Below are 27,650 nucleotides of genomic sequence, written 5' to 3'. Positions count from 1 at the left end.
CTGTAAAATATAAGAAATAAAATAATAAACAATTGGCACACTTAATTGAATTAAAACTGAAAGACAAAAAACCTTAAAATGACGATAAGAACATAGTATAAAATTAAATTCAGATTTAATTTTAACAGATCGTTTACCTAAAGTTACACATGGAACTGGAACCATCAAGGTTTTTATTAATCATAAATAGATAAATATAGTTCACTCAAGAAAGCTATGTGTTATGATTCTGCATCTTCCTGTCACGTGTTTCTTGATCTTGTGCCAGAGTCATGACAAAGCCTTAGGTTTTGTGTGGAGAAAAACTTATTATTCTTGGTCATGACATGTGTTCTCTCTGGTCTCGTCTTTGGCCCCGTCCCTCATCGTTCCACATTTGAATACCCACACCTGCCCATTGTGATCTTCCTTCCCTATTTATACCCTTGTGTCTGCTGTCCTGTGCTTGTTCGTTTTGCACTGCACCTAGCTTGTTTAGCTTGCCCTTGCCTTATCGAAACCTTGTTTGTTTGACCTTGTGCCATTGCTTACATTTAGGTCAACTTTGCCCCCTCGTGAGAAGCGTTTCATTTTGGATTCTTGTTTTGTTATAGTGTTTCTAGTTCGTGTTTTATTGTTATTATCCCCATCGTGGGTCTTTGTTTTGTGTTTTATTAAATCATTATTTTGTGAACCCTTTCCCTGCTGCCTGCGCTTGGGTTGTCACCCGTGATGATAAGAAAGAACCGGAGATCATGAAAGGCAAGCATTTAAACTACACCATTACCAGAGTTGGAGAAGATACTTTGAAATTGTAATTAGAAAAGCTACAAGCTACTCATAAATAAAAGTTGTTAAGTTAAAGCTTAGCTACACATCAAAAAAGTAGTTAGCTACACTACAAGTTACCACAAAAAAGTAGCTGGCTTCTTTGAAACTACTTTTATTTTTTATGTTCTCACATGAAAAAATTCAAGAGTTTAGTATTTATTATATTTAACTGTTTAGTAAACTTCCTATATACTATATCTTTTTTTACTTTACCACTGTAAATGTCAAGTAGAAAGATTCATAAAGTGTATCAATTTACTATAGCTACAGAATACTGTATTATGTGTTAATAGAGTGTAACAATTACCACAATATTCTACAGCTTTACATAGTACTTTATAAACGATCAGTTCTGGTCCTTGACTCTGATTGGCTGAGCCGAGTTCTTAGCCGTTATAAAATACCCCGAATTATAACGGCTGACCATAGAACATAGCTTAAAGTAGACATCATATGAAAATCCCACTTTCTCTTTAAGTGCTATAATCTGGTACCGGGTGCATCTAGCAACCCAGAAAAGGTGAAAAATACGTTTGTTTTGGTGTGCCTTTCCCTGCAAGCATGTGAGAAATCAAGCCGTTCAGATTTCGCTCCGGTTGTGATGTCCATGCGGATTTTTATAATGTTATCGCCCCCTATTCTACTGGTTGCTTACGGATTAAATCAAAACAAAAGTGCATGCTCGTGTGAACGCAGTGAGACATGCATCTCATGCCATCAATATGTGCCCATCATGCCCATTCAAACAGCACATTTAGGTAGCCTATACAGGTACACCTCAAAAAATGATATACCGCAATATTTTCAGAAAATGAAACCCATATATTATATAGATTCATAACCCATAGAGTGAAATATTTCAAGCCTTTATTTCTTAGAATTGTTACGATTATGGCTTACATTATGAAAACCCTAAATAAGACAATTACACATGATCAATAAAAAAGGATATTTGAAACAGAATTGTCAAGCTTCTTAAAAGTGGATTCATTTCTATGCACTCAATGTTTGGTTGGGGTTCCTTTTGTATGAATTTCATCAATGTGGTGTTATGGAGGCGATCAGTCTGTGGCACTGCTCAGGTGTAATGGAAGCCCATTAAGTTGCTTTGATAGCCGCCTTCAGGTCATCTGCATTGTTGGGTCACTGCGTTTACATGAGCATGCATTTTTTAGTTTGATTTAATCCCGGATCCCTAAATCCAATTGATGACTTTTGATGAATCCGTATCTAAGAGCAGCATCCAAAAGGCTAAACTTGTCCAATATTGACTCAATAGATTTAAAAATGCAGTAAATATCTGATGTGATCTTATTCTTTTATATTCAAAAAGAAAACCCACCACCACTTATACTTTTCTGCACCTCTAACCTTTGTGCATATCACTGGTTATACATCTACATACTAATGTGAAATCAGATGTGTAATATACTGGGGCCATTCCAACGGTATGGACGTGACATAAAAAGGCTCAGAGAATAAATTTGTTACTATTATATTGAAGCATCTGTTTATATTTTACTGAACCCTGGTTGGTAGTCTAAACATCAAAAAATGTTGGATGTGGATGTGACAATAAAGGAAGTTTTTTTGAGAGACAATAAACTTGTAGCATTTCTATAAAATAAAATGCAAAATCCTGAAGCAATAATACCCAATGAATGGAGATGTTATAGAACATCAAACAGTCACTTTATATTTATTTTCATGTGTCCATATATGAGGAATATGTAGCGTTATGGATGTGACAATCCTGATCATACACTAAAGATTGACATTTTCACGAAATTGCCCAATTCTAAAATGTAATATTAAAATTAGAGTTTAACATTTGGCATTGCAAACAGCTCTCAATTTAATTTATATCCATAGTAAACCACATTTACAATTATTCTGGATCTCAAATCTGACTGGCTGAGAGCCATGGAAGTATAAGCAGTCTTTCTGAGAGCATTTCTCTGCAAAAGTGACCGATTGCTGACCAGCAGAACCAGACCTTACACCCGAATCTCTTTGTCAGCCCTCAGGACGCGAGCGTCTGGAGACGGGCATTTGATAATAGAAATGGCAATGTCATGATATAGTGAACAAAATAAGATTTAGTGTAAAACAGCAATAGGGAAACATGTTTCAAATGTTTGTTTAACAGCTTGAGTGATACAATTTTTTTTTATTGAACATAAAGATAAAAGATGACATGTTCACATACAACGTATAAATTAGGTTTAAATTTTCATGTGTAAATGGTATGTTCAATATCATCATCATGGAACATGGGAATTACTATGTTTTACAAAGTTACTTGTAACAGCAATTTGATTCATTTTTGAATTTTTGCAGTGCAGTGGATCTAAAGTGATCTTGTTTAATAAGCTACTGAAGCATTTTCATCAAGTGCTAACATTCTGATTTTACAGTTCAAAGGGAAAGGCCGTGTCTCAAGGTGCTGTTTACTGGTCTGTGTCTGGGAATGATGTGTTTCTTGGTGAGTTGAGAATCTGCACATGTACTGTAAATTGCTATTCATGTTTCCAAAGAAATCCCAAGCATGTGAAGATCACCACTGGTCAAGACATCTTCCCACATTTCCTATAATTCATATTTCACTGTTTGAAGGACTCAACTGTTGGCTCTCCATATTTTGTAGGTTATGTGGTCTTGTTTGGGTGAAGAAAAAGAGAAACAACCTCCACACAGCCTTTTGTTTCAGCACTTTGCAAAACTTCACAACTCCACAAACTCCGTCACCTCTCCTGCTGACAGTGTCTTAGAAATCCCTTCAGAAGAGTCTGAGTCACTCACAAGCTCATTTTACTCTGAATTTGGAATCAGTTCAGAACGTTACTCCAGTTTACAGCAGGATCTCTACTGGGCCGGACCAGACAGATCCATTACAAATGTGTCCGTGAGTACAAGTCCAGCTCACTCCACATTCATCATCCAGAACCTGAAAGACAGCTACCAACCAGGAGAGGAGATTTCTGTTAGGATCCAGGCCAGAGATTTTAACAATAATTCCAAACCTTATGGAGGAGACTTCTTTCAAGCCAAGCTGTTCTCATCTAAAAAGGTACTGCGTCTCTATCACAGTACATAGTCATACATCTTTCTGTAGTATATCTGGTTGTTTAAGATGTTCTTGTGTCACAGGCCAGTGTGTTTGGGGAGGTGATGGACTTGCTCAACGGCTCTTACTCGGTGCGTTTTCTTCTGCCGTGGGTGGGACAGGCACAGGTGGCTGTGCGTCTGATCCACTCCAGTGAAGCTGTGCAGGTCCTCAAGCATCACAGAGACACTGATTCTGACAGAGTTTTCTTCAATGGATATTTTGAAGGACCAGGACCGGATGGGCACAGACTTAAGGAAAACGTGAAGTGTAATGTGAAGTGGGACAAGAATGGACTGGAGAACAAGGGAACTGGAGACTGCTGCTGTGAATACAAAGATTCTCGTAGTGGAGAAGAATGGCGCTGCCAGAAACCCAAATCTCTGCCATGCAGCGCCCGTGTGTATCACTCCATGGGAGGATATATCAAAAGTGTGACTGCCACAGAAGCAAAGTTTATGTGAGATACTTTTCTTAAGATAACATTGTATTTAACATTTTGGTCATTATCTTGTTTCTTGTGTGTAATGTGATCAAACAATGGGGAGATATATTGATGCTTTAAATCATTTCTTTGCCAGGCAGCAAACCAACAAAGGTGTCAATGGGCAAAACAGCATCTTAATTATTCGTCCCTCTAATGAAAGTGCAGGAATTGGTACGTTGGCCTTTGAAATACGATGTGTAAGATTTAATTTAATGTATTTCAAATACAATTTAAACATTTTTTCTCCATCCTGCAGACTTTAGAGAGAAATGTCGCCCTGGTTTGCACTCACCAGTTCCAGCTGGCTTTTACCTGAATGATGTGTGGACTTCCTTCGTCTGTAAAACTCGTCAATTTGCCCCCAAAACAACAACAAAATGCCTAAAAGACAAACACATCTACATGATGGGAGATTCTACTTTGAGACAGTGGTTTGAGTTCTTGCTGAAAGCTGTACCAAGTGAGTTCAAATACCAAAAACAAATGTTCTTTCGGGTTCTCAAATCTGATTGTCCTGAGCCATGGGCTATTCCACCAGGATCACAACATGGAAAGTAATCCCCCAGTTCCTTTGAAAACCAGATGGTTTTAGAGAAACTCCTATGTTGCTTCTAATTAATCTACACACATGTGTCGTCAAACTGTTGTATAAATGCAATATTGTTCTCATAGTCGTATATGAGCACTATAGAGCGATATTGCATTTATACAACAGTTTTGAAATGCAATATCATTCTATAGTGCTCATATACGACTATGAGAATGATATTGCATTAATATATCAGTTCGGTATGATTATAATTGAAGATGCTAAAATTCATAGACTTAATTATTATTGATGAGATGATTGTTGTTGTTTTCACTGCAGGTCTGAAGCAGATGAATCTGCACGTTCAGTATCAGGCAGGACCTCTTCTGGCAGTGGATGTGAAGAACAACATTGACTTACACTGGAGAGCTCACGGTGTTCCTCTGCGGTGTCTGAAAACTGAAATAGCTAATCTGCACTACATCAGTAATGAGATTGAGGATCTGGCTGGAGGACCTCACACTGTCATTGTCTTTAATCTGGGACCACACTTCACCACATACCCTCTGGATTTCTTCACCCGCAGAGTGTTGAGGATCCGCAAAGCTGTTGTAGATTTATTACAGCGAGCACCAGCAACTGCTGTGGTCATCAAAACTGTCAATACTGGCTATAAGGTAAGAAGTGTTCTCATACAAGATGTAATGTCTTTGTTTTTTACACAGATTAAAGGTTGATGTTGACCCTCTGGTGGTTTTCTGTCTTTGTAATAGGACGTGTTTGGCAGTGACTGGTATTCTCTTCAGTTGGACAGAATTCTGCGGTGGGCTTTTCAGGATGTTGGTGTTTATATTTTGGACGTATGGCAAATGACAGCCTGTCACTACAACCGAGAGAACATTCATCCAGGGCCAGTCATCATCAAAAATGAGATGGACATTTTTCTATCTTTCATTTGCCCTGAATGAATAGACATTATTTGACAATTAACAATTGACTTTTCCCCAACAACTGCTACAAAAATGCCAAATTATGTGTCATGTATTTAAATAGACAAATACTAAAAACTGACATCTACTGAAAGTCAGTAGTTCATACAGGACATCCACACATCGGAGATAAAAACAAATAGTTGCCACTACTTTTCTGGATGTTTACATCCAAATGTATATATGATTCTTTTCAAAGAAAGTATCTTAAAATGTCACATCATATCTGCTCTGATACCATGGTCTGTTAGAATACTGGATTGTGATTGGATGGAAGGTGTGTGTGGTGCACCCTTACGTGAGAACACAGTAACCATCAGCGTTTTAGTAGAATTGAAACTTTTATTTATGAAAACAATATTAGTTTGGGGGGGAACCAAACAAAGCGGAACCAAAGAGTAGGTATCGTTGCACCACGTTACCTAGATGACGGACGCCTTCCTCTTCTCTCAGACAGAGATTCGGAGACGAAGATGGCGGTTCGCTTTTTCACTCACTAATTCTGTGATTCTGTTTTCCAGGTTAGTATTCTGTAAAAATTGTAAGGTTGAGTTTCCTCCTGAAGTGGATGTCGTGTATTGAAACTGTGATGAGTTGGTGATGGATCTTTTGACCTGTGAAGCTGAGTTAAAAAGCCACGTTAGGCTATAATCGCGGGAAGCACGTTTTGTCAACAATTACGCTAGCGGCCGAATAAGAGGCGTGTATATGGTGGCCGTATGTGTGAATCTGTGTGCTGGTGTCCTCTCACTCTAATAACGATTTATTTCGGGTTTTTAAGGTATCCGGACAGACTATATATGCTGCTTAATGTTAAGATAGGATGTTAATGGGGGTATGTTGTTTAAAACTTAAAGGGGAGTTATTTCCTAATGTTATACGGAAGCGGTTCGGTGACTGTCCTGGGTTTAAAAAGGTATAATAAGTTAAACAGTTTTCCCTACGTGTATGGTGATTCATGTGTTGACTTTAAAGTCATTATTGTATTTCATTTACAGCCAAAGAGGGTTTATGATTCATGATTACATTAGTATTATGGTGGATTCCTGAGGTAAAAAAAGAAAACAAATATATCTAAATATAAGACATGATTTATCCTTTTGATATTATTGCACTTTAACAAAAGAGTGATGTTGATTTTTGTAAAGACACAATTATTTTCTGTGAATGTGAGTATGAAAGATGTTGCCCACTGATCTGTGGAGAGTATAGAAAACCTGTAATGTTTAAATTGAAATTAACATATGTATACTGAAACATGATTACACTTGGGAAATGTTTTATTGTTTTGTAAAATTGAAATTTGTAATAAAGAGAAAGAGATTCGGAGACGAAGATGGTTGTTCGCTTTTTCACTCACTAATTCTGTGATTCTGTTTTCCAGAGCTGAGAGAAGTGAACCCCAAGCTATAAAAGAAATCATTTGTTACTCCAGTTACACATTTGAAACTCGTAACATGTGCATTAAAAGCAATGGTAGCTTCAAATTAACTGAGAAAATAAGTTCTTCCTTCGCATCCACGACGTGTATTAAAGGGCCGCAAATCCAGGTGTTTTCTGCAATGTAAAAATAGTCAGTGGTATACCCAGAATGTCTCTGTAAAGTTTCAGCTCAAAATTCACCACATATCTTTCATTACAGCATGTTGAACAACGCCATTTGTGGCTGCAATGGAATACGCACCGCTTTTGTGTGTGTCTCTTTAAATGCAAATGAGCTTCTGCGAATTAAATACGAATTAAATGGAGAAGACAAAATCATAGATAGAACATCATATGCTGACCATTTGCTGTATGAATTGTTGGTCATTGATGATTAATCATGAGCATGCATATTACTTACAGACATAAACACAGATAGAGTACTTGTATATGTCAGACAGGCATGTAAAGATCAGCGTCCAGGTGTTATTACGTTACGAGTAGCTATTTCTGCGTAACCTCATTGTCTTAAAATGCGAACTCTGTTTCTATCCGCTCTAAGCATTGTCGCTCTAAGGAAACAGGAGAAAACACTGAACTCACAGAGAAAGGCACTGCTGTAACTTTCTTTCGTTATAATGAACAAGCTTTACAGAAATGATGTCTGTCACAAGTCTTCTGAACCGATGGGCGCGATGCGTTTTACCACTAACGTTACGACACAACACCTGTCTTTTGACCAATGTAAAGTCTCAGGATTAGCCGCGAACATGTTAACAACAGCCGCTAACATGCTTAACACATTATTTAAGAAAGGCGATGTAAAAACAATGTGTAATACTTAATTCTTCCTGAGATGAACATTGATCGCTAGCAGCTGGTACTGATCCACTCTTCATTTTTTTGGGGAAACCATGCTATACTAACAGGCCACCTGGTCCCGGAGTTTAGATTTTTCAACCTTTCCAGCTACCGGCAGCTCTAGCTCGCGACCTAGGGGTTCTGCTAAAATATCAGCCGCTCCCATAGCCCTGAGGTGACTTTGCACCAAGCGATTAAGAAATGTTTAGTACGCAAACATTGAAATTTCAGTGAACCGACAACACTGCAGCTGAACATTTTTGAGTGCCTCTGTGATCATGCCTCGAGCAAGTGCAAAAGTTAACTTATCTAAAGATTTCTATTAAGGAACAGGACGTGTTGAACAGAGCGAGGCTATTGCTTTATTATTTTCTACTTGGCAAAACGAATCAAGCTCCGGTACAGGGCTTCACTGTGAGATGCTTCTTTTTTTTGATACAAGCTTCGAAGCCTCTGTGTCAAAAGTATCATCACTATTAGACATCCTTGTCTTACCTTGCCAAGCCTCACCTTGCCTGTTCGTTTACATCTTGTGTCAACAGTTTGTTTCGTTTTGTTAGTTTATTTTTGCCCCCACCCCCCCCTCGTGGGAAGTGTTTTGTTTGAATTCTTGTTTTGTTATGTCTTGTTTTCCCCGTTGTGGGTTTTAGTTTTTATCTTTATTTAAGTCTTTGTGTTAAGAGTGCTGCCTGCATCTGGGTTCTTCATCCTCACTACTGTGATAATTTGTGTTTGTAGCTTGACACATATATGTTGATGCGCTTCTCGTTTTTGGTTGTCATTTGAATAATGTGACTCACGTAGTTGACCGTAATCTTGACGTGACCGAGTGAAAAACGTGCGCTGGATGCTTTAGAGCCCGGCTGACTGTTATGCTTCACTTGGTCTCCCAGATAACACCGGTGCATCTGTAAGATGTCTCCTAAAGCTCTGGAAAACATCTGCTGCCAAACGTCTTAGAAAGAGCGGTTTTACATCCATTCTAAATTATAAACATCTTACAGCAGACATCTCAGAGAGGTTTTGGAGATGAGCAAACAGTAAAAACTCAGTCTTGCAGACATAAAATAGATTTCATTCAGATGTATGTGTACACTTCACGATAAGATCATCAGAAATTCTATGTTGATTTTGCATCTACAAAAAAAATCATGCTAAAAGAGTGCATGTTGTTACACTTGGCTATTAAGATAATTTACTTTCTTTAATGGTATTATTGGGGAAACTTAATGGAAACTTAATGAAATGATCTGCCTGCTGCTACAAGATCAGCAGATTCTGTAGCCATCTTTAAGAATCGTCTGAAAACATCTCTTCTGTCAACACCTGACAAATCAGTTCTGACTTCTATCTCTTTTCTGCTTAGCTTTGTATCCTGTGGAAGGCTTTATGAGATCAGCTTTTGATTGTACTTATGCTTTTTGTTGTCCTTATGTTGTTCTAATTGCTTCCATTGTGTATCTCATTTGTAAGTCGCTTTGGATAAAAGCGTCGAATAAATGACAGACCCTGCGTTCCAACTGGTATATATCGCCCTCCGAAGAGCCCTTCGGAATGAAAGCATTCAAAGGGTACAACTGATAGTCACTTCGGGCTCCCATGATTCTTTGCATGGTGACGCCACCTTCTTATGGGCTTGGGGTGATAAGGCAGAAGGAACTTCAAGAAACAGTTGTTTGGTCCCCTATACCCTTTAACCCTTCATAGCTCTCACTCCGGAGGACAAACCATATGAAGGGCTTAGGGCATAGGGATGAGCCCTTCGAAATAGAACGCAGAGTAAATGTACAGGTCAATGCTGAACACAAAGCTAGATATTTGTAAAATGTAGTGACAAAACAGATCTGGTCCCCTATTGACTCATAAAGTATTTATTTTCCCTAATACGATAGTCAATGAGGGATGACACCTTTTTGGTTACTGAAATTCTGTCAAATATCTTAATTTGTGTTCAGCAGAGCAACATTTATATAGATTTGGAAGGGTGGTTAAATGATGACGGAATCTTCATTCAAGCAGGTCAGACCTTCAGTAAGCAGGTCAGACCAGGGAAAATGGGAAACTAACAAAAAAGTCATGAGTTAAAATCCCTGAGTAACCTGAAAACTGTTGAGACTTCAAAATAAAGGCTAGGTTTTAGTTATAGATTGGTAAAAAGGTTGGTTTTACATTTAAAGGTTGGTGACGTTTATAAGAAAACACTCCCACAAATCTTTCACAAAGCAGCAAGAGGTTTCGGAGGCTCTGTTGGACAAAATCGCAGCATGTAGAAAGAAAATCACCATCATTCAAGGTAGGTTGGTGAATAAATAGATATTGTAAATTTTTGAAGCTACTACCTTTATAATTGTGTTAACATAAACAAAATTATTTTAGAAAGTATGTTAAATATCAGTATTGTTTGAGAGCTGTCTTCTTACCCTGACATGCTTAACTCAGCATTAAGCCTTTAATAATGATTTATAAATTTGAACTGTTTCGGGTACGATTCCACTTGGGGATGTGAAATGGCTTTTTTAATTATTATTCATCCAACTTAAATTTCAAACATTTCGTAATGAAATGATAATATAATATTTAGTGGTGGGCATAGATTAATTTTTTTAATCTAGATTAATCTAGATTAATTCCAAAATTAATCTAGATTAAAATGGCTCATTTGAATTCTGCCGAAGGCATTCAGAATATGTGTGCTACCCAAATAATGACTAAAAGTAAGTCTTTGAGAACGGGTTTCTCAAGCCAGGTGGCGCATTAGACCAGGGGCTCATCTCCTGTTTCCAAAATGCATCACAAACTGCTTGAGAAAGCTGTTCTACTATGATAATTGGTGATGAAAATTAAATTATGTTCAATAAGATGAACTTGTGTTTACTTCCGCATTAGCTAAGGGATGATTTGCGTTTAGGTGGTACTTGAGACTGGAAGAGCTCCTACAGTACATTTACATTTAGTCATTTAGCAGACGCTTTTATCCAAAGCAACTTACAAAGAGTGAGGGAGCAACAAGCGATATGTCATACAGGAGCCATAATACATTAGATCTCAATATAGAGTTACTGGTTTCAACTAAAGCTAGACCACTACCTGTTGAGAGAAAGTGTTTTTTTAAACCAATTCCGCATTGCACAAGGTGCAAACAACCTTAAAAATTAATATTCCCTGAAGCAAACCCGGCGGCTTCATAGCTGCATCCATGTTAGCACGTCACGTTTGATGCGGTAATTTCACAGTAACGTTATGTTGTGTTCAGACCAAACGCGAATGGCGTGTCAAGCGCGAGTGATTTATATGTTAATGCAAAGAGCCAATAGACCTACTTGCTGCGCGAATCGCGCGAATGAAGCCCTGCTTATGAGATGATGAGCCGGCTTCTGCTTCCGCGAATGACGCGAGTTGAAAAATCTCGTTCTCGCCCCGTACAGTGCAGTTAAGCTGGTATACATCCGCGCTAAAATATCAAGGTGAAAGTCATCATAGCTTGCGTAGTATAGACCCAGCTCCCAACCCAACTTTGAGAATAGATTAACGGCAACATTTTTTTTAACGCGCGATAATAGTCTCACTGCGTTAACGGCCCACCACTAATAATATTCATATATAATGTTCAGATTTCACAGTAGAAATCAAAATGAACGAATGATCAAGAGTAAACAACTAAAAGACAATCATTAATAAATAAATTCAATCTTGGTGTGAAGTAATGATATCAAGTGTGACTAAAAGGCGATTGTTGAGGTAAGACAGTGTTAAGCACTTAAGAAAGTGTTGACAGTGTTGATTTCTCATGAATGCTGAAAAACCTGCTTTCACCTGAGTTTTCTGTTCCGAAGAATTGCACTCCCACATTCTCAGTACATTGAAATACACCTGAGATCCACAACAGTAGTTCAAAAGTGACATCACCAATATCAAAGGTTAACATTAAGATCATAAAATGACTGCTTATCATAATTAATAAACTCTGCAATGAGAAATAACAGATACGATTTTATGGTTGTATAATGGTCGATATTATTCCAGAATCTCCGAATCGGCAGCATAAAACTTCCACCACATGAGTCCCTGTTTAATGATGTTTTATTACCTAGGTTCTGGAGGAGCACGTGTAGATCATTAACTTGGCTGGCTTTCGATAAACCACCTCAGCAATCATTCTAACAGCCTATAAATAGTCAAGCCCCCTCACCTACATTGTCTTAGCAACATTGTTGATCACATGCGCATGCGCACACAGCAGCTTGTTTGCTTTACACGGTTGTATTTTGCTATACGATAAACTACTCCTAAACGAGAACTAAACTCTACGAAGGATTTCATCAGCGCATGCAGACGTAAGGTATTCAAGAGATCCTATGGAGTTTAAAACCGCTGCAGCCACCCAGCATACGTCAAAGCAACACATCCACAAACAACTTCCACAAACACTGCAGTTTCGGGAGGTGATTCCATATACCCGCTTGTTTACGTTTGACCTCGTCACCTCGTTCATTCTCAGTTGCATTTGCCGCCGTCACGTTAGCTCGCTGCTATTGAAAGCACACAGCATCACTGTACTTTGTCAGATTTCAAAAGTTGAGTTTGTGAGAAACTCAAACACTCTTACTAAAACAAATACAATGCCCACATCAAGTATTAATGGAAATCTTATTTCAGCCAGAACATAATGCAATAATTATTTTACAGTTTGACAGTACAGTACATGTTTTTTTTTCTTTCAATAAAAACATGAAAACGTATAATGTTTGTGCGGTATTAGTTTAAGCAGATTGTGTTTCTCTATTGTTGCGACTTAGATGAAGATCAGAACACATTTTATGACCAATTTATGAAGAAATCCAAGTAAGCCCAAAGGGTTCACATACTTTTTCTTTCAACTGTATACAGTATGTTCTCCTAAATATTCATCTATATGAAGGCAGGGGCCACTTATGCTTTTAGGGGGCACACTAACATCTGTTGTCCTTACTATTTTTCAGTAATTTTTTATTTAAATGAAGTGAAGCTCAAAATTTCTCTGTTTTGGTGAAATATCATTCCAGATTTGGGGAGCCAATGGGGTGGCAAGTGTGCTGACACTGGGGCACTGGCCCCCTCCTAGAACCGCCCATGGTTTAAACACCAAAGAGAGATCAGAGACACAACGATACATTTCACTAGCACTTGTCCGCGATGAGGCTGCGTTGGGCGGGTACATGAGCGCTGAACGCCCGGTGATCGCCTTGAGCTCACTCTCACACAGTGATCCCAGCTAGTTTTCAAATAGAGGCTATCTTTATTAACCGACCACATATTTAAACTTAAAACAGGTACATTATCGCCTGAATAACTTAAATGTCATCACCAAATAACAGTATTATGGGCATTTTTCTGAGCAGCTCATCAAATATACAGCATAGCTGTCTTAAGTTGACTGGATTTGAAAATAACCCTTTAATGTTTAAAATATGTTTATGCCTACTTAAAATAATATTTCTTCCTAACTAAGCCCGAACAAGAATATTGGTTAAACTTGTAGATTTTTGCCCTCCAACATTTAATTGTTATGTTTACAGTGTGGGCACTTTTATATAAAATATTATATGTCACTAAAAAGTTACTATTTATCCTGTTCAATGTTTTTCTCCAAACAATGTGTCATTTGAATGGAGGCTGTGCTGTACAGTTTGAATATAAAATATGAATATGAAATATAAAATGATATGGCTGCAAGCTCCAAACAATTTAAAACAAGTAGAATTTGAAAACACGGGGCTGTCAATTAATTTTAGTGTTGAGGCAAGTCTAATGTAGGGCTGAGAGGAATTGAATAGCTCTACTGCCCCTTATCAGCAGAAGTTAGAAATTTAGCTTGCTTAGTCCTCAGTCCTTCAATGTGTAAAAAGTGTTCTCATGTTGGGCATTGTGCTCACGAGATATCATGAAAGAAATCTCATGAACTCAAACACATTTTCCAGGCAGGAATCTAACAAGTCAGCTTACACATAAAACAAAATATCATAGGCCCTAAGTTTATATTTCATTCATATTGATGTTAATTTATATTTATATTTTATTGTATATCAACAGTACTGTATTACAGTTTTTCTCGATTGGTTTGGCTCATTTCTTGAAACCGAGATGACATTCTCAAAATAACATGGACAAATCTCCAAACCACCTTGCAATTGTTCACAACAGAATGTCATTTTTCATTGGTTTTATCAAATTGCAAATGCTTTAGTACATGTCTCAAGTGACTCTGTGCTTTTTTTCAAATGATTATGTACAAGTAGCTACAGTTAGCACAATGAGCCCACATTTAGCACATTTTCCAAATAAATAGATCTTGCTGATCTAAACTGATTAGTTGACTTTTCAGTGAAATGGTTACTCTCTCCAAAACATATCAGCATGGTTTCATTGTGTAAGTCATCATATGCACAATTGTCTGTTCAACTGTCAAAATTAGTCAAAGATATAATACCATGAAAGAATTTCTTGGAACATTTGATAAATTTATGACAGTACTTGACAATCAATCAGGTGAAATTAGAACTAACGAAGGAGCAGTTTCCCACATCTCAGATGACCAATCAAACAGTTTGTTTAGTTACCTGACAGGTGTTGTCTATGATTATGACTGCTGCCAAAAGTATATAGACAGAGCTTGGCCCGGGGCCAGTTTCATTTGCAGTGTGAACATGGAAGCACCTCGCCAACTACAACAGCAACTTCCTGCTCGAGGAAGAGGAGGAAGAAGAGGAAGAGGAGGAGTGAGAATGCGTGGAGGAATAGGGGGAAGAGGCCGAGGAGCACGGAGGCACCATGATGTCCCAGATGAAATCCGGGCCACCCTTATTGACCACGTTATAAACCATCGCCTCACAATGGCAGAGGCAGGTCGCCGAGTGCAGCCTAATGTGCCTCGGTCTACAGTCTCCTCCATCATCCAAACCTTTCGCAGGGAAAACAGGTACAGAACTATTCTATTGAACTATTCAGTGTTGGTGTGTGTGTAGGCCTAGAGTACTGTAATATCTTCATGTGATGTTATATGATACTATAAAAATGACAAAGAAAAAAAATGGAGAAAATACTGTGAATAGTATTCCAGTCACTGTGCAGTGCATCACACTTTTAGTACCATAAAACAGCAGTACAATTACATTGGTAACTCATTTTGTAACAAATTTACAGTGTTGACCTTTGACTTGTATGTCTAGGATTGGACGACAGCCTCAAGTGGGTGGCAGAAGAACAACAAGAACGAGAAATATGCAACATGGTCATTGCAAATAATGCCATCACACTGAGACAGATTCGTAATGCAATCCTTCTAGACAATGTAATGTTCCAAAATATAAACTCTATCAGCATCTCCACAATAGACTGTGTATTGAAGAAACATCAGATGACCATGAAACAGATTTACAGGGTACCATTTGAGAGAAACTCTGACAGAGTGAAAGAGCTGCGGTACCAGTATGTGCATGTAAGTCAACTACTGGTTGTCTATCATTGTAACACTATTACAGTAAGACATGGTTACCACTTTTTTTTGTTTTGCTTTATCCTTTTTACCTTCAGAATCCAGCTTTGTGTGACTAGAGCATTTTGCCTAGAAATTGTCTTCAGTTTTTCACTCCCTCTTTTTACAGTACTTTAGATCCTCCCTGCAGTATCTGTCTCTACTTGACTGATTAGATTTATTTTTATTCTATTGTAGAGAATAATGGCATTAGAAGGCAACGAAACCTCTCATATCCTAGTGTTCGCTGATGAAGCTGGCTTCAACCTGGCCAAAGGTCGAAGGCGTGGCCGTAACATCATTGGCCACCGAGCCACTGTGGATGTCCCAGGCCAGCGAGGAGCAAATATAACAATGTGTGCCGCTATATCAGAAAGAGGTGTGGCCACACACATTCCCAGTTTAGGGCCCTACAATACACAAAAGCTCCTCAATTTTTTGGACCACCTTTATACTGATCTGATCCCGGAAAATGAGAGAGGTGAAGAAGGACCTCAGCTACCACATTATGTCATTGTGTGGGATAATGTGAACTTCCACCGTGGCCCACGCATCAGAACCTGGTTCACCACCCATCCCCGGATGCTAATGGAGTTTCTTCCACCTTACTCTCCTTTCCTAAATCCAATTGAGGAGTTTTTTTTCAGCTTGGAGGTGGAGGGTGTATGAGCATCAGGCTCAAGACCAGAGGGCCCTGCTGCATGCAATGGATGCTGCATGTGAGGACATCACAGGGGATCAATGTAGGGGATGGTTGAGACATTCACGCCGTTTCTTCCCTCGCTGCATCGCAAGAGAAAATATCCGTTGCGATGTGGATGAGAATTTATGGCCTAACAGAGAGCAGCGCGTCGATGGCCAGGAGGATGAGGATGGTGGCCAGGAAAGAGAGGGTGACAATGGCGACCACTGAAAATATTACTGTACTATAGTTCTGAAACTTTATTTACAGTATGGTAGGCTAGAGTTTTTTTTGTTTTTTGTTTGTGTTTATAACTGTTCACATTTACAGAATCCTGTATATGTTTTCTTTTCACAGTATGTTCTCTAATGTTAACATTTCTTTGTACGAATAAAAATGTCTACAGTTTCCTTGAGTATGAGTCGTTTATTGGAGGCTGATTTTACTGTAAAATCTTTTAGTTTTATTCATAGTGGTATTCTGTTGCTAGACCTGTGCCTCAGTGACAAAACGTCTAAGCATTTTGACTTGCAGTGCTTAAACAATGCCAAAGGTATAATGCATTTTGGGGGCATTGACTATTTATATGAGAAGGATATTTAGTTTTGACACATGGATAAACTGTTTTGGGAGAGATATGAGCTTTTGCAGGGGATCCATGATGTTGTGCTTAACCATCCAGGTTATTTTGACAGAAGCACTAAATGAATGCACATGTGCCAAGGCAATTGAGAAGGATCTGTGCTATTTTGACTGTACTGACCTTTTATATGGGAAAGGAATCTGCTTTTGAAGCATGGAAGAAGAGTTTGGGGAAAGATATTTGATTTTGCTAGTGAGCTATAATGTTGATCAGAATTGTAAGACTGTTTGGCCAAATGACCTTATGGTTTTGAGAATGTCATCTCGGTTTCAAGAAATGAGCCAAACCAATCGAGAAAAACTGTAAATAAGAACTACTCAACAGATCTTTTGTGTTTTTTCTGCACAAAGTCTAAAGAAATGTAATCTGACTGCTGAGTGTTGTGAAGGTTTGTCATGTCTACAATCCTCAAACTCCCTGAGAGAGCTTGACCTGAATAACAACGATCTTCAGGATTCAGGAGTGAAGCTGATCTCTGATGCTCTCAAGAACACAAACTGTCATCTACAGATACTGAGGTGATGCTCTCAATATACTGATTTCAAAAACATCATTATTACAAAATCTGAAATAGACCAAATAAATCACACAAAACATGTTGTTGTGTGTATGTAGGTTATCAGGTTGTATGGTGACAGATGAAGGATGTTGTTATTTGGCTTCAGCTCTGAGTTCAAACCCGTCACACCTGAGAGAACTCGACCTGAGCTACAATCACCCACAACACTCAACACTTCAGCTGCTCGCTTATCAAAATGATCCAAACTACACACTCAACAAACTCAAGTATGACACACAACACTAATACTGACACAAACTGACCTGAGTGTGTGTCTGTGTGTGCGTGAATTCATGAACTATCTATCTAGATAGATAGATAGAGAGAGAGAGAGAGAGAGAGAGAGAGAGAGATAGAGAGAGAGAGAGAGAGAGAGAGAGAGAGAGAGAGAGGTAGATAGATAGATAGATAGATAGAAAGAGAGAGAGAGAGAGAGAGAGATAGATAGAGAGAGAGAGAGAGAGAGAGAGAGAGAGATAGATAGATAGATAGATAGATAGAAAGAGAGAGAGATAGATAGATAGAGAGAGAGAGAGAGAGAGAGAGAGAGAGAGAGAGAGAGAGGTAGATAGATAGATAGAGAGAGAGAGAGAGAGAGAGAGGTAGATAGATAGATAGATAGATAGATAGATAGAGAGAGAGAGAGAGAGAGAGAGAGAGAGAGGTAGATAGATAGATAGAGAGAGAGAGAGAGAGAGAGAGAGAGAGAGAGAGAGAGGTAGATAGATAGAGAGAGAGAGAGAGAGAGAGAGAGGTAGATAGATAGATAGATAGATAGATAGATAGATAGAGAGAGAGAGAGAGAGAGAGAGAGAGAGAGAGGTAGATAGATAGATAGATAGAGAGAGAGAGAGAGAGAGAGAGAGAGACAGGTAGATAGATAGATAGATAGATAGATAGATCGTTAAACCAAATACAAAAGAAAATTAAATACACATGAAAAGAAATACAATTAAATTTCACAGCACATCAATCAACAATAACACCCATGAGAATCACACTGCACATGCATTTAATAGCTCATCTCTACCTGCGGACTAAACCTTGTGTCCTCAGCAGAGTAACACAGTGAGGGAAGCAAATGACTTACAAACAAATGGCAAGTATTAAATGGCAAGAACCATGTTCCCAAACTACCTTTGTTTACGTGAACAGGTGTTCTTGACGATTACTCAAAGTCCACAGCGCCCTCTAGTGTTATATTATTATTGCAACTTTGGCTCCAACACACCAGTCCCATAATATACATTTACAATTACACACCAAAGCAACATATATTTCTTGGTACAATACTTCAGATTTGACTTCAGTCTTCAGCTTCCAACAGAAAACTATTTTTAGATACAGGCCTATCCAATAGACCTGTTTTGGTCTTGAGTTGGACGGATTAAAAAAATATATTAAATTACTCTTCCCATCCGCCACGAGCCTCGATGAGCCACGGCGTCCATAATAGGACTACAATTGTACCTGTCGCCATCTTTTTCTGATATAAAAATATTTCTTGTTGAATGTTTAAGGAATCATAAATTATTTCTATTTCTGGAGAATGCCTTTGGAATAGGATGGATAGTCTCAATCTCAAACATAAGAGCGTGAAAGCTTTCATCATCCAAAGATTGATGTCTGGTGGTTAAATACAACACCTTTTCATAAATAGAATTACCTTCTTCCAAATGCCACCAACATGATACACTGCAGAGGGATTGAATGTCCACAAAGCATGCTGGATCTTGTTATGGTGTAACCCAGCTACAGCCTCACGCTGCTTGACAAGGATGACATGAAACCATCAGTCCAGGAGTCTGTATTCAAGAGATCTCCAGGTGTAGAACCCTGCTTACCATGCAGGTGAAGATTTCTCCATAGCATTTAAGTTTGCCTCATCGGAAATTCAGAGAACGGTCTTCAGAAATACCTGAGTGATATTTACACCGATGTCTACATGGTGAAGAATGAGACGGGAGGAGCAGTGAGTGAACATGAAGTGAGACAGATCGAATCAAACCCAACCGCTGCTCAGGACTCGCCGGTCAATTAAATGACATCCAGCGTCCAGCGTGATACAGGTCGACAAAACAGGAAGGTGCTGATGATGGGCATTGCAGGTGTGGGAAAAACTGTCTCTGTCAATAAATTCCTCCTTGACTGGGCTGAAGGAGAAGAAAATCAGGAAATCATGTTTATTTTTCCTCTGTCCTTGCGTCAGCTGAATTTGATTCAAGAAAACTGCAGTCTAATTGAACTGATTAATAAAAACTTCTTTAGTTCTGATAAACAACTGTTGAACCTTTCAATTTGATTTGTGATATGTTATGAACCATAACGTTTTTATCTACATTTAGCATTAGCATTATTGATCAGCATGTAAACATTTGTGACCCTGTGAAAACCCGCTCCACCGGATTTTGCCAAGTGGTTTATGTCCTCAGACCATCATTTTGCATGATGTCCCTAGAACAAGAGCCTCAGCCAATCAAAGCTTTTTGATGTCATCACTCATTGGCTCTCTTATTGTTTTTCATTTACATTTATGCATTTGGGAGACGCTTTTATCCAAAGCGACTTACATTGCAGTAACCTATACATTTCTACATAGGTATGTGCAATCCCCTGCCTTGCGTGGTTAACACAATGATCTTAACACTGAGCTACAGGAAAGTTTGAATATGAAGTATCCTTCATATTCTTCCTTTAGGCTCTTTTTAAAAAACTCATGGCCTCCACTTTCATTGTTACTCAGAAGAAACCCAACTTTATTTGCCTCTAAAGCACAAAAGTGATGTAAACTCCCTCTCTGCTTCTTATCTAAAAGATAAAACTTGGCTGTCAGCAAATTTTTTCCACTTAATGAAAGCAAAACAGAGATTATTGTGTTCGGCTCCTCTGCTGTCCCAAACATTGCTCAGCTAACCTCGGGTGTTTTATCTTCATCAGCAAAGTCATGTGTGAGAAACTTGTCTTATTTGACAGGCAAATAAAATCTGTTAAAATGGTCGAGTTATTATCCATTAAGAGTGCTTAAAGAGTTTCATTCTATTAAACATTTCGAAACTGCAATTCAAGCTTTTTTTCTTCTAGAATGGACCATTGCAATTGCCTGTACATTGGTTTAAACAACTCTCTGTTATCCAGGCTTCAAATGGTCAAAAATGCGGATGCAGGACTTTTAACTGGTGATCGAAAACGTGAACATTTTATAACCAGTGTTTTAATGTCTTTGCATTGGTTTCCTGTTCACTCTAGAACTGAGTACAAAGTGCTTTTGTTAGTTTTTAAATACTCGAATGGTCTTTCCCCTTCCATACCTGCTCTCTGAACATCATCCGGGACAAAATCTCAGATCTGCAAATCAAAGACTACTAACTGTTCCAAAGTTAAAACTCAAAAACTCAAATCTACGGGTGATCGGGCTTTTGCGGTATCCGCACCACAAAATTGGGAAGGTCTTGTGACGAGTCACCCCTGGCGCTATCAGCGTCGCCATGGAGACGGAGGCAATCAGAGCGGCACACCGGCCGCTCGTCACAATCATCAAATGACCAGCGACTACAAAAGCCGCTGGCAAACAGGACGAAGGTGAGAAACGTCTCCAGAAGACTGGCAACCTACTGAGTTCTCTCTCCCTTTGTATTCCCTCAGGATCGGATCCTTAAGGACACCGAAAGAAGCCTTACAAAGAACCCGGAAGTACAGGACCGGAACAGCCCGAGTACCAGACTTCCGGAAGAGGATCGGAGAAGCAAGTTTGGACGTTCTCACCTTTACTTTACCATTATTTCTGTTAATAAAATACCCTTCGGGGGTGGTTATATCCTATTTCTTGTGCGTGTCGTTGCTTCGCCCGTCACAACTGGTGGAGAATGCGGGCGTAGCATCGAAGCTACGACACGTACTTAGTTAATAACCATCCTAGTGTTCATTTCAGGAACCCTACCTGCTCTCTCTCTTTTTCTTCTGACATCATCAGCAACATCATGGAGGAAGTGGTACGACGATTGGCAGAGGTGGTGGTTCGGCAACAACGTTTTTCAGAACAATTAGCACAACGGCAGGAGAGTACCAACCAGGCAATAGGGTTGATGCAAGAGGCTGCGGCCGGCCGAGCCCCTCTGCCGGATCCGAGAAGTAATGCCCATAACCTGCTAACGAAGTTGACTGCGCAAGATGATATCGAGGCCTACCTCCATACTTTCGAGGTCATAGCTACAAGAGAGGTATGGAACAAAGCAGAGTGGGCGCGGATCCTGGCTCCGTTCTTAACAGGTGAAGCACAGAGGGCCTACTACGCTTTATTACCCCCAGCCAGCGATGACTACGAGGCCCTGAAGCGGGAAATCCTCGCCAGAATAGGTTTGTCCCCGGTGAGTGCGGCACAACAATTCCAACACTGGGCCTACGATGACCAAACACCGGTGAGGGCCCAAGCCGCACAATTGACACGGCTGGGACACCTATGGCTGTTGACTGGGGAACCCAATTCGCTCCAGGTAGCCGAGAGAGTGGTGGTGGACCGATTATTGCGGGCCCTTCCTCGCCGGTTCAGGACGGCGGTCAGCATGCGGGGTCCCACTTCCATCCGAGAGCTTGTAGAGGCTGTGGAACTGGCAGAAGCATCAGCTGCCCGAGATGCCGGAGAGAGAGCGGTAGCGGTCCCCCGGAGGGTAAATCCAATATGGCGACCTGCGGAGGGCACCTCGAGACCGGTACACAGACCCACAGCTCAGAGTCCCATGGATGAACCAATGCCTACCGAGCCTGGCACCTCCGGACCTCCTGCTTGGTTGGCCGGCTGTGCGGTACACCAAGCCGTGCCGTCCGGGGCTACTCGACGGAATGTGCGAGTGGATGGTCGTCTGGTAACGGCCACTCTAGACTCCGGCAGTTCCGTGACGCTGGTCCAGCCCGGGATAATTCGACCCCGCCCCGGGGCGAAATCCTCCATCCCGATCACGCATGTCCATGGGGACACCTATCGGGTACCAGCTCGACAGGTAACAGTATCGGCTGGCCTAGGCTCATGGACGCTCGAGGTCGGGATCGTGGATGATTTACCGGTACCGATGTTATTGGGTCGGGACTGGCCCGGGTTTGACCAGCTATTGACGAGTGCCGTACAGACGGCGGGCCGTGGAGGTCGGGCTCGGAGGGGCAGGCCCCAGCGAGAGCGGAGACCTCGTCCCGTCCTGATGGCCACAGACAGCGAGCCGGAGGGTGAGTGTCAAAATCTTAACATATTTGCTGACCTCTTCCAGCAGGTGACAAAAGGTGGCTCGTTCGGACGAGAACAGCGGGAAGATGACAGGTTAAGACACTGTTGGAACCAGGTCCGAATAGTTGATGGGGAAAACCGCCAACCTGGCCCGCACTCCCTCCCATATTTTGTAGTCAAGCAGGGTCTGCTGTACTGTGTCGCCATGCGAAGGGGGGAGGAAAAGCTGTTGCTAGTGGTACCAAAGAGCAAGACCGAGACGATCCTCGAGTTGGCACACACCCACCCCATGGCGGGTCATCTGGCGGCTGCAAATACAATACAACGAATCAGGGACCGGTTCCATTGGCCGGGCCTCGAAGCAGAGGTAAAGAGATTCTGTCAGTGCTGTCACGTATGCCAACAGAAGTCTCCCCAGCGACCTCCCCCCAGTCCGCTGATCCCACTTCCGGTAATCGAGGTGCCCTTTGAGCGTATAGGGATGGACCTGGTAGGACCGCTGCCGAAGTCTGCCCGGGGTCATGAGTATATCTTGGTCGTCGTGGACTATGCTACGAGATATCCAGAAGCCATACCACTTAGGAAAGCTACAGCTAAAGCAATAGCGAAGGAACTGTTCCTGATGTACAGCCGCGTGGGTATCCCCACGGAAATACTGACTGACCAGGGAACTCCTTTCATGTCCCGGCTAATGGCGGACCTCTGCCACCTCTTTAAGGTAAAACAGCTGAGGACATCGGTATATCACCCTCAAACGGATGGACTAGTTGAACGCTTCAATCAAACCCTAAAGAGGATGCTCCGACGGGTGGTGGCAGAGGATGGGCGCGACTGGGACCTCCTCCTCCCATATGTACTGTTCGGGATCCGGGAAGTGCCCCAGGCGTCCACGGGTTTCACACCTTTCGAACTCCTGTTCGGCCGACAACCACGCGGACTTTTGGATGTCGCCCGGGACGCCTGGGAACAACAGCCAGCACCACATCGCAGCATGGTAGAGCATGTTCAGCAGATGCGATCCCGGATAGACAGAGTGATGCCCCTGGTAAAGGAACACCTCGTGGAGGCCCAGCGCGCCCAGCAAAGGTGGTATGATCGACCGGCCCAACCTAGGGAGTTCCAGCCTGGTGACAGAGTGTTAGTACTGACCCCCACCGCCACATCAAAGTTCCTGGCATCCTGGAAAGGACCCTATACGGTGGTGGAAAAAGTAGGGCCGGTCAATTACCGCCTCCGTCAGCCGGGACGCAGACGGGAGGTACAGCTGTACCACATCAATCTTCTAAAAAAATGGATTGCATCCCCAACCCAAATGGCGGCGTTCGCAGAGTCCGAAGCACCGGTAGTACAGATGGGAGAACAGCTGTCCCCCGTCCAGAAGCAAGACATCCAATCCCTGGTCAGTCAGTTCAGGGATGTCTTCTCAGAAAAACCCGGGCAGACTCGGATAACCCAACATGATATCCGCACACCTCCGGGGGTTGTGGTAAGACAGCGGCCCTACCGGGTACCAGAGACTCGTCGACTGGCTATAGAGGAGGAGATCAAACGGATGAAATTGCTTGGAGTTATAGAGCCCTCCCGTAGCCCGTGGTCTAGCCCCATTGTAATGGTTCCGAAACCAGATGGCACTCTCCGCTTCTGCAACGACTTCCGCAGGGTGAACGAAGTGTCCACCTTCGACGGATATCCGATGCCCCGGGTGGATGAGTTACTAGACCGGCTGGGGAAGGCACGATACATCACTACGCTGGATCTCACAAAAGGATACTGGCAGGTGCCCCTAGCTCCAGAAGCCCGAGAGAAGACGGCGTTTAGCACCCCCTCTGGTCATTGGCAGTATACAGTACTGCCGTTCGGGTTACACGGGGCACCTGCCACGTTCCAAAGAATGATGGACATTTTGTTACGGCCCCATCAGGCCTACGCCGCAGCATATATAGACGATCTTGTTATCCACTCGGGGACCTGGGACACCCATCTGGACAGATTGCGGAGAGTGCTGATGGACCTCAGGAAGGCCGGCTTAACGGCGAACCCCAAGAAATGCCACCTCGGATTCGCCGAAGCCCAGTACCTCGGATATAGAGTAGGAGGAGGATTAATCCAACCCCAGGTGAAGAAGGTGGAAGCCGTCCGGAACGCCCCCCAACCCCACAACAAATCCCAGGTACGGGCCTTCCTGGGGCTAGCGGGCTATTACAGGTGCTTTATACCCAACTTTTCATCCATAGCCAGTCCCCTGACCGACCTGACTAAAAAGGGGCAGCCAGACAAAGTCAAGTGGAACCCGGAAGCAGAGCAAGCTTTTCAGACACTGAAGGAAGCCCTGGCGTCATCGCCGTTCCTACATGCTCCGGATTTTGGCTGCCCCTTTATCCTGCAGACAGATGCATCGGACACCGGATTGGGAGCAGTGCTGTCTCAAGTGAAGGGCGGAATGGAACACCCAGTGGTGTATATCAGCCGGAAGCTGACTCCAGCCGAGACACGGTATGCTACGGTGGAAAGGGAGGCCCTGGCCATAAAGTGGGCAGTCCTGGAGCTCAGGTATTATCTCCTGGGGCGAAGTTTTACCCTGGTGACGGACCATGCGCCCCTACAATGGATGAGTAAAGCCAAAGACACTAATTCAAGAATCACAAGGTGGTTCCTGACGCTCCAGGACTACCACTTCACTGTGAAACATCGGGCCGGGTCCTCCCATGGCAACGCCGATGGTCTGTCGAGGATGTGGTCAGGAGGAACATCTCGGTCAGGTGACACCCCCCCTCCCACCCAACACATTTCTCCGTCTCCCAACAGGACTAGGTCGACACTTTGGGGGGGGGAGTGTGACGAGTCACCCCTGGCGCTATCAGCGTCGCCATGGAGACGGAGGCAATCAGAGCGGCACACCGGCCGCTCGTCACAATCATCAAATGACCAGCGACTACAAAAGCCGCTGGCAAACAGGACGAAGGTGAGAAACGTCTCCAGAAGACTGGCAACCTACTGAGTTCTCTCTCCCTTTGTATTCCCTCAGGATCGGATCCTTAAGGACACCGAAAGAAGCCTTACAAAGAACCCGGAAGTACAGGACCGGAACAGCCCGAGTACCAGACTTCCGGAAGAGGATCGGAGAAGCAAGTTTGGACGTTCTCACCTTTACTTTACCATTATTTCTGTTAATAAAATACCCTTCGGGGGTGGTTATATCCTATTTCTTGTGCGTGTCGTTGCTTCGCCCGTCACAGTCTTTACCGTAAAACTGTTTAACCAATCACGGACTAGTATTCCTGTGGCATCAGGAAGTTGTGCGTGGCATTAATTGAATTTCACCTTCATGGTGCATCTTAGCAGGAGCAAGGTTAGTAATTTTTTCTCAAAGTGTTGCATTATAAATGTGTATCGATTGCATTTTCGTTACGAAATAATCACTAATAATCACCCGACTGCCATACATGACCATTTGCCCATTTTGAGTTTGAGAAGTGCCGGTTATACGTGATCGTTTCGTTCACATGTGCAGGTGCTTCCCCATGATCGTATAGCATGATGTCACTTCAAGAGCATCTAACGTTATTCATTTTGCAGGTGGCGCTTTGAAATGAATTAGCTTGTGAATTTAGCCACTGGATATAAAATGTTGACCTCAGGTCATCCTGACTGTCATGGTTCTGCCATCTTGTCATGTCTATTCTTGGGGCGGAGCCATGGCATAGCCTTAGGTTTCGTGTGGAGAGAGACCGATAGTTTACCTAGCGCTCTTCTATACTCTCTCTCCGGTCTGCGGCTCTGCTCCAGCCATCTCGTTTCCTTGTTACCTTTCCGTCAAGTCGAGTCAAGTCATACAGATCCTAACAAGCGAGCATATTTTGTTCCCCAAAAGACATTGGAAATATTTGGAAATGTATGTTATGAAAAAATCAGCAACACAAAGATGATGCCAATAGTAGGCCTACAACACAACTTCTTGAAAGCTCTCCTCAAAAAGATCTTGTTATAGTTCTTCATATAGATTTATACTTCTAACTGTGCTAAATCAAATAAAAATCAAATCAGCTGATGCTTGTTCTGTATGGTTGATAGTATGACCAACTAATTTTTTTTTTACAAATCTGAGCCAGTAGCAATAGTTTTATGCCTGTTCGTTTCATGCAGTCCTCTAAAATAGAAAATAAAACATTAGCTGCTGTGGGCCCAATGTGTTGTGTTGCCAAATCCAGCTGTGATTCTGGACCATGGTTTTGTAAAAACATTTTCACCTCAGTTATGTGTCGTAAGTCCGAATACTTTGTCACTTTGGACCCTCAGAAAAGGAGGTGACAATTATAACGCAATTTTTTTTAATTCTGTAAAATACTCTAAAATAAAAACATTCAGCATGTCTAATGTGTTTTTTAAATCTAAAAATATGTTTCCATTATGAAATAGGCCATCAAAATTGAAAAGGATGGTTTATGCCTAGAGGTATTTCTATATATACAGTGCTGCATCTCAAATGAATCCACTCGGGCCGGGGTGCCCAAAGTCGGTCCTGGAGGGCTGGTGTCCTGCAGAGTTTAGGTCTAGTTAGAGTAAGACACCGGCCTTCCAGGACAGACTTTTTGGTCCCCTGCTCTTGGGCTTATGGTACTTTTTCGAATAAAAAATGAATAATAAAGTGACTCAATCAATATAATCTAAAATGATACATGTTTTAGATGTGTATGAGAGGGAAAATGCACAGACACACTTACAGGGTTGCTTGGATATCGTCCGCTGGTATGAAATCGGCATCTCAGTAAAGCTTGTCAGCAGAAAGAAGCATGACGTGATCTAAAGTTTCCTGGTAGATGGCTGCGTTGACTGTGGACTT

General features: G+C 41.6%; 1 protein-coding gene across 1 annotated transcript; it reads left to right on the top strand.

Annotated features, from left to right (window-relative positions):
• The first annotated feature begins 545 nt into the window (after positions 1 to 545).
• LOC130437362 (NXPE family member 3-like) lies at positions 546 to 6,857 on the top strand. The gene is made up of 8 exons (XM_056768732.1): positions 546 to 741; positions 3,228 to 3,295; positions 3,458 to 3,880; positions 3,961 to 4,376; positions 4,498 to 4,574; positions 4,660 to 4,863; positions 5,272 to 5,609; positions 5,706 to 6,857. The coding sequence occupies exons 1-8, from the start codon at positions 735 to 737 to the stop codon at positions 5,898 to 5,900; spliced, it is 1,728 nt and encodes a 575-aa protein (XP_056624710.1). The 5' UTR covers positions 546 to 734; the 3' UTR covers positions 5,901 to 6,857.
• The last annotated feature ends 20,793 nt before the right edge of the window (positions 6,858 to 27,650 follow it).

This window comes from Triplophysa dalaica, chromosome 2 (genome assembly GCF_015846415.1).
Source record: "Triplophysa dalaica isolate WHDGS20190420 chromosome 2, ASM1584641v1, whole genome shotgun sequence".
Taxonomy (NCBI): domain Eukaryota; kingdom Metazoa; phylum Chordata; class Actinopteri; order Cypriniformes; family Nemacheilidae; genus Triplophysa; species Triplophysa dalaica.
Note: the sequence above shows the minus strand (reverse complement) of the source record. Positions and strands in the feature narration are given on the sequence as shown.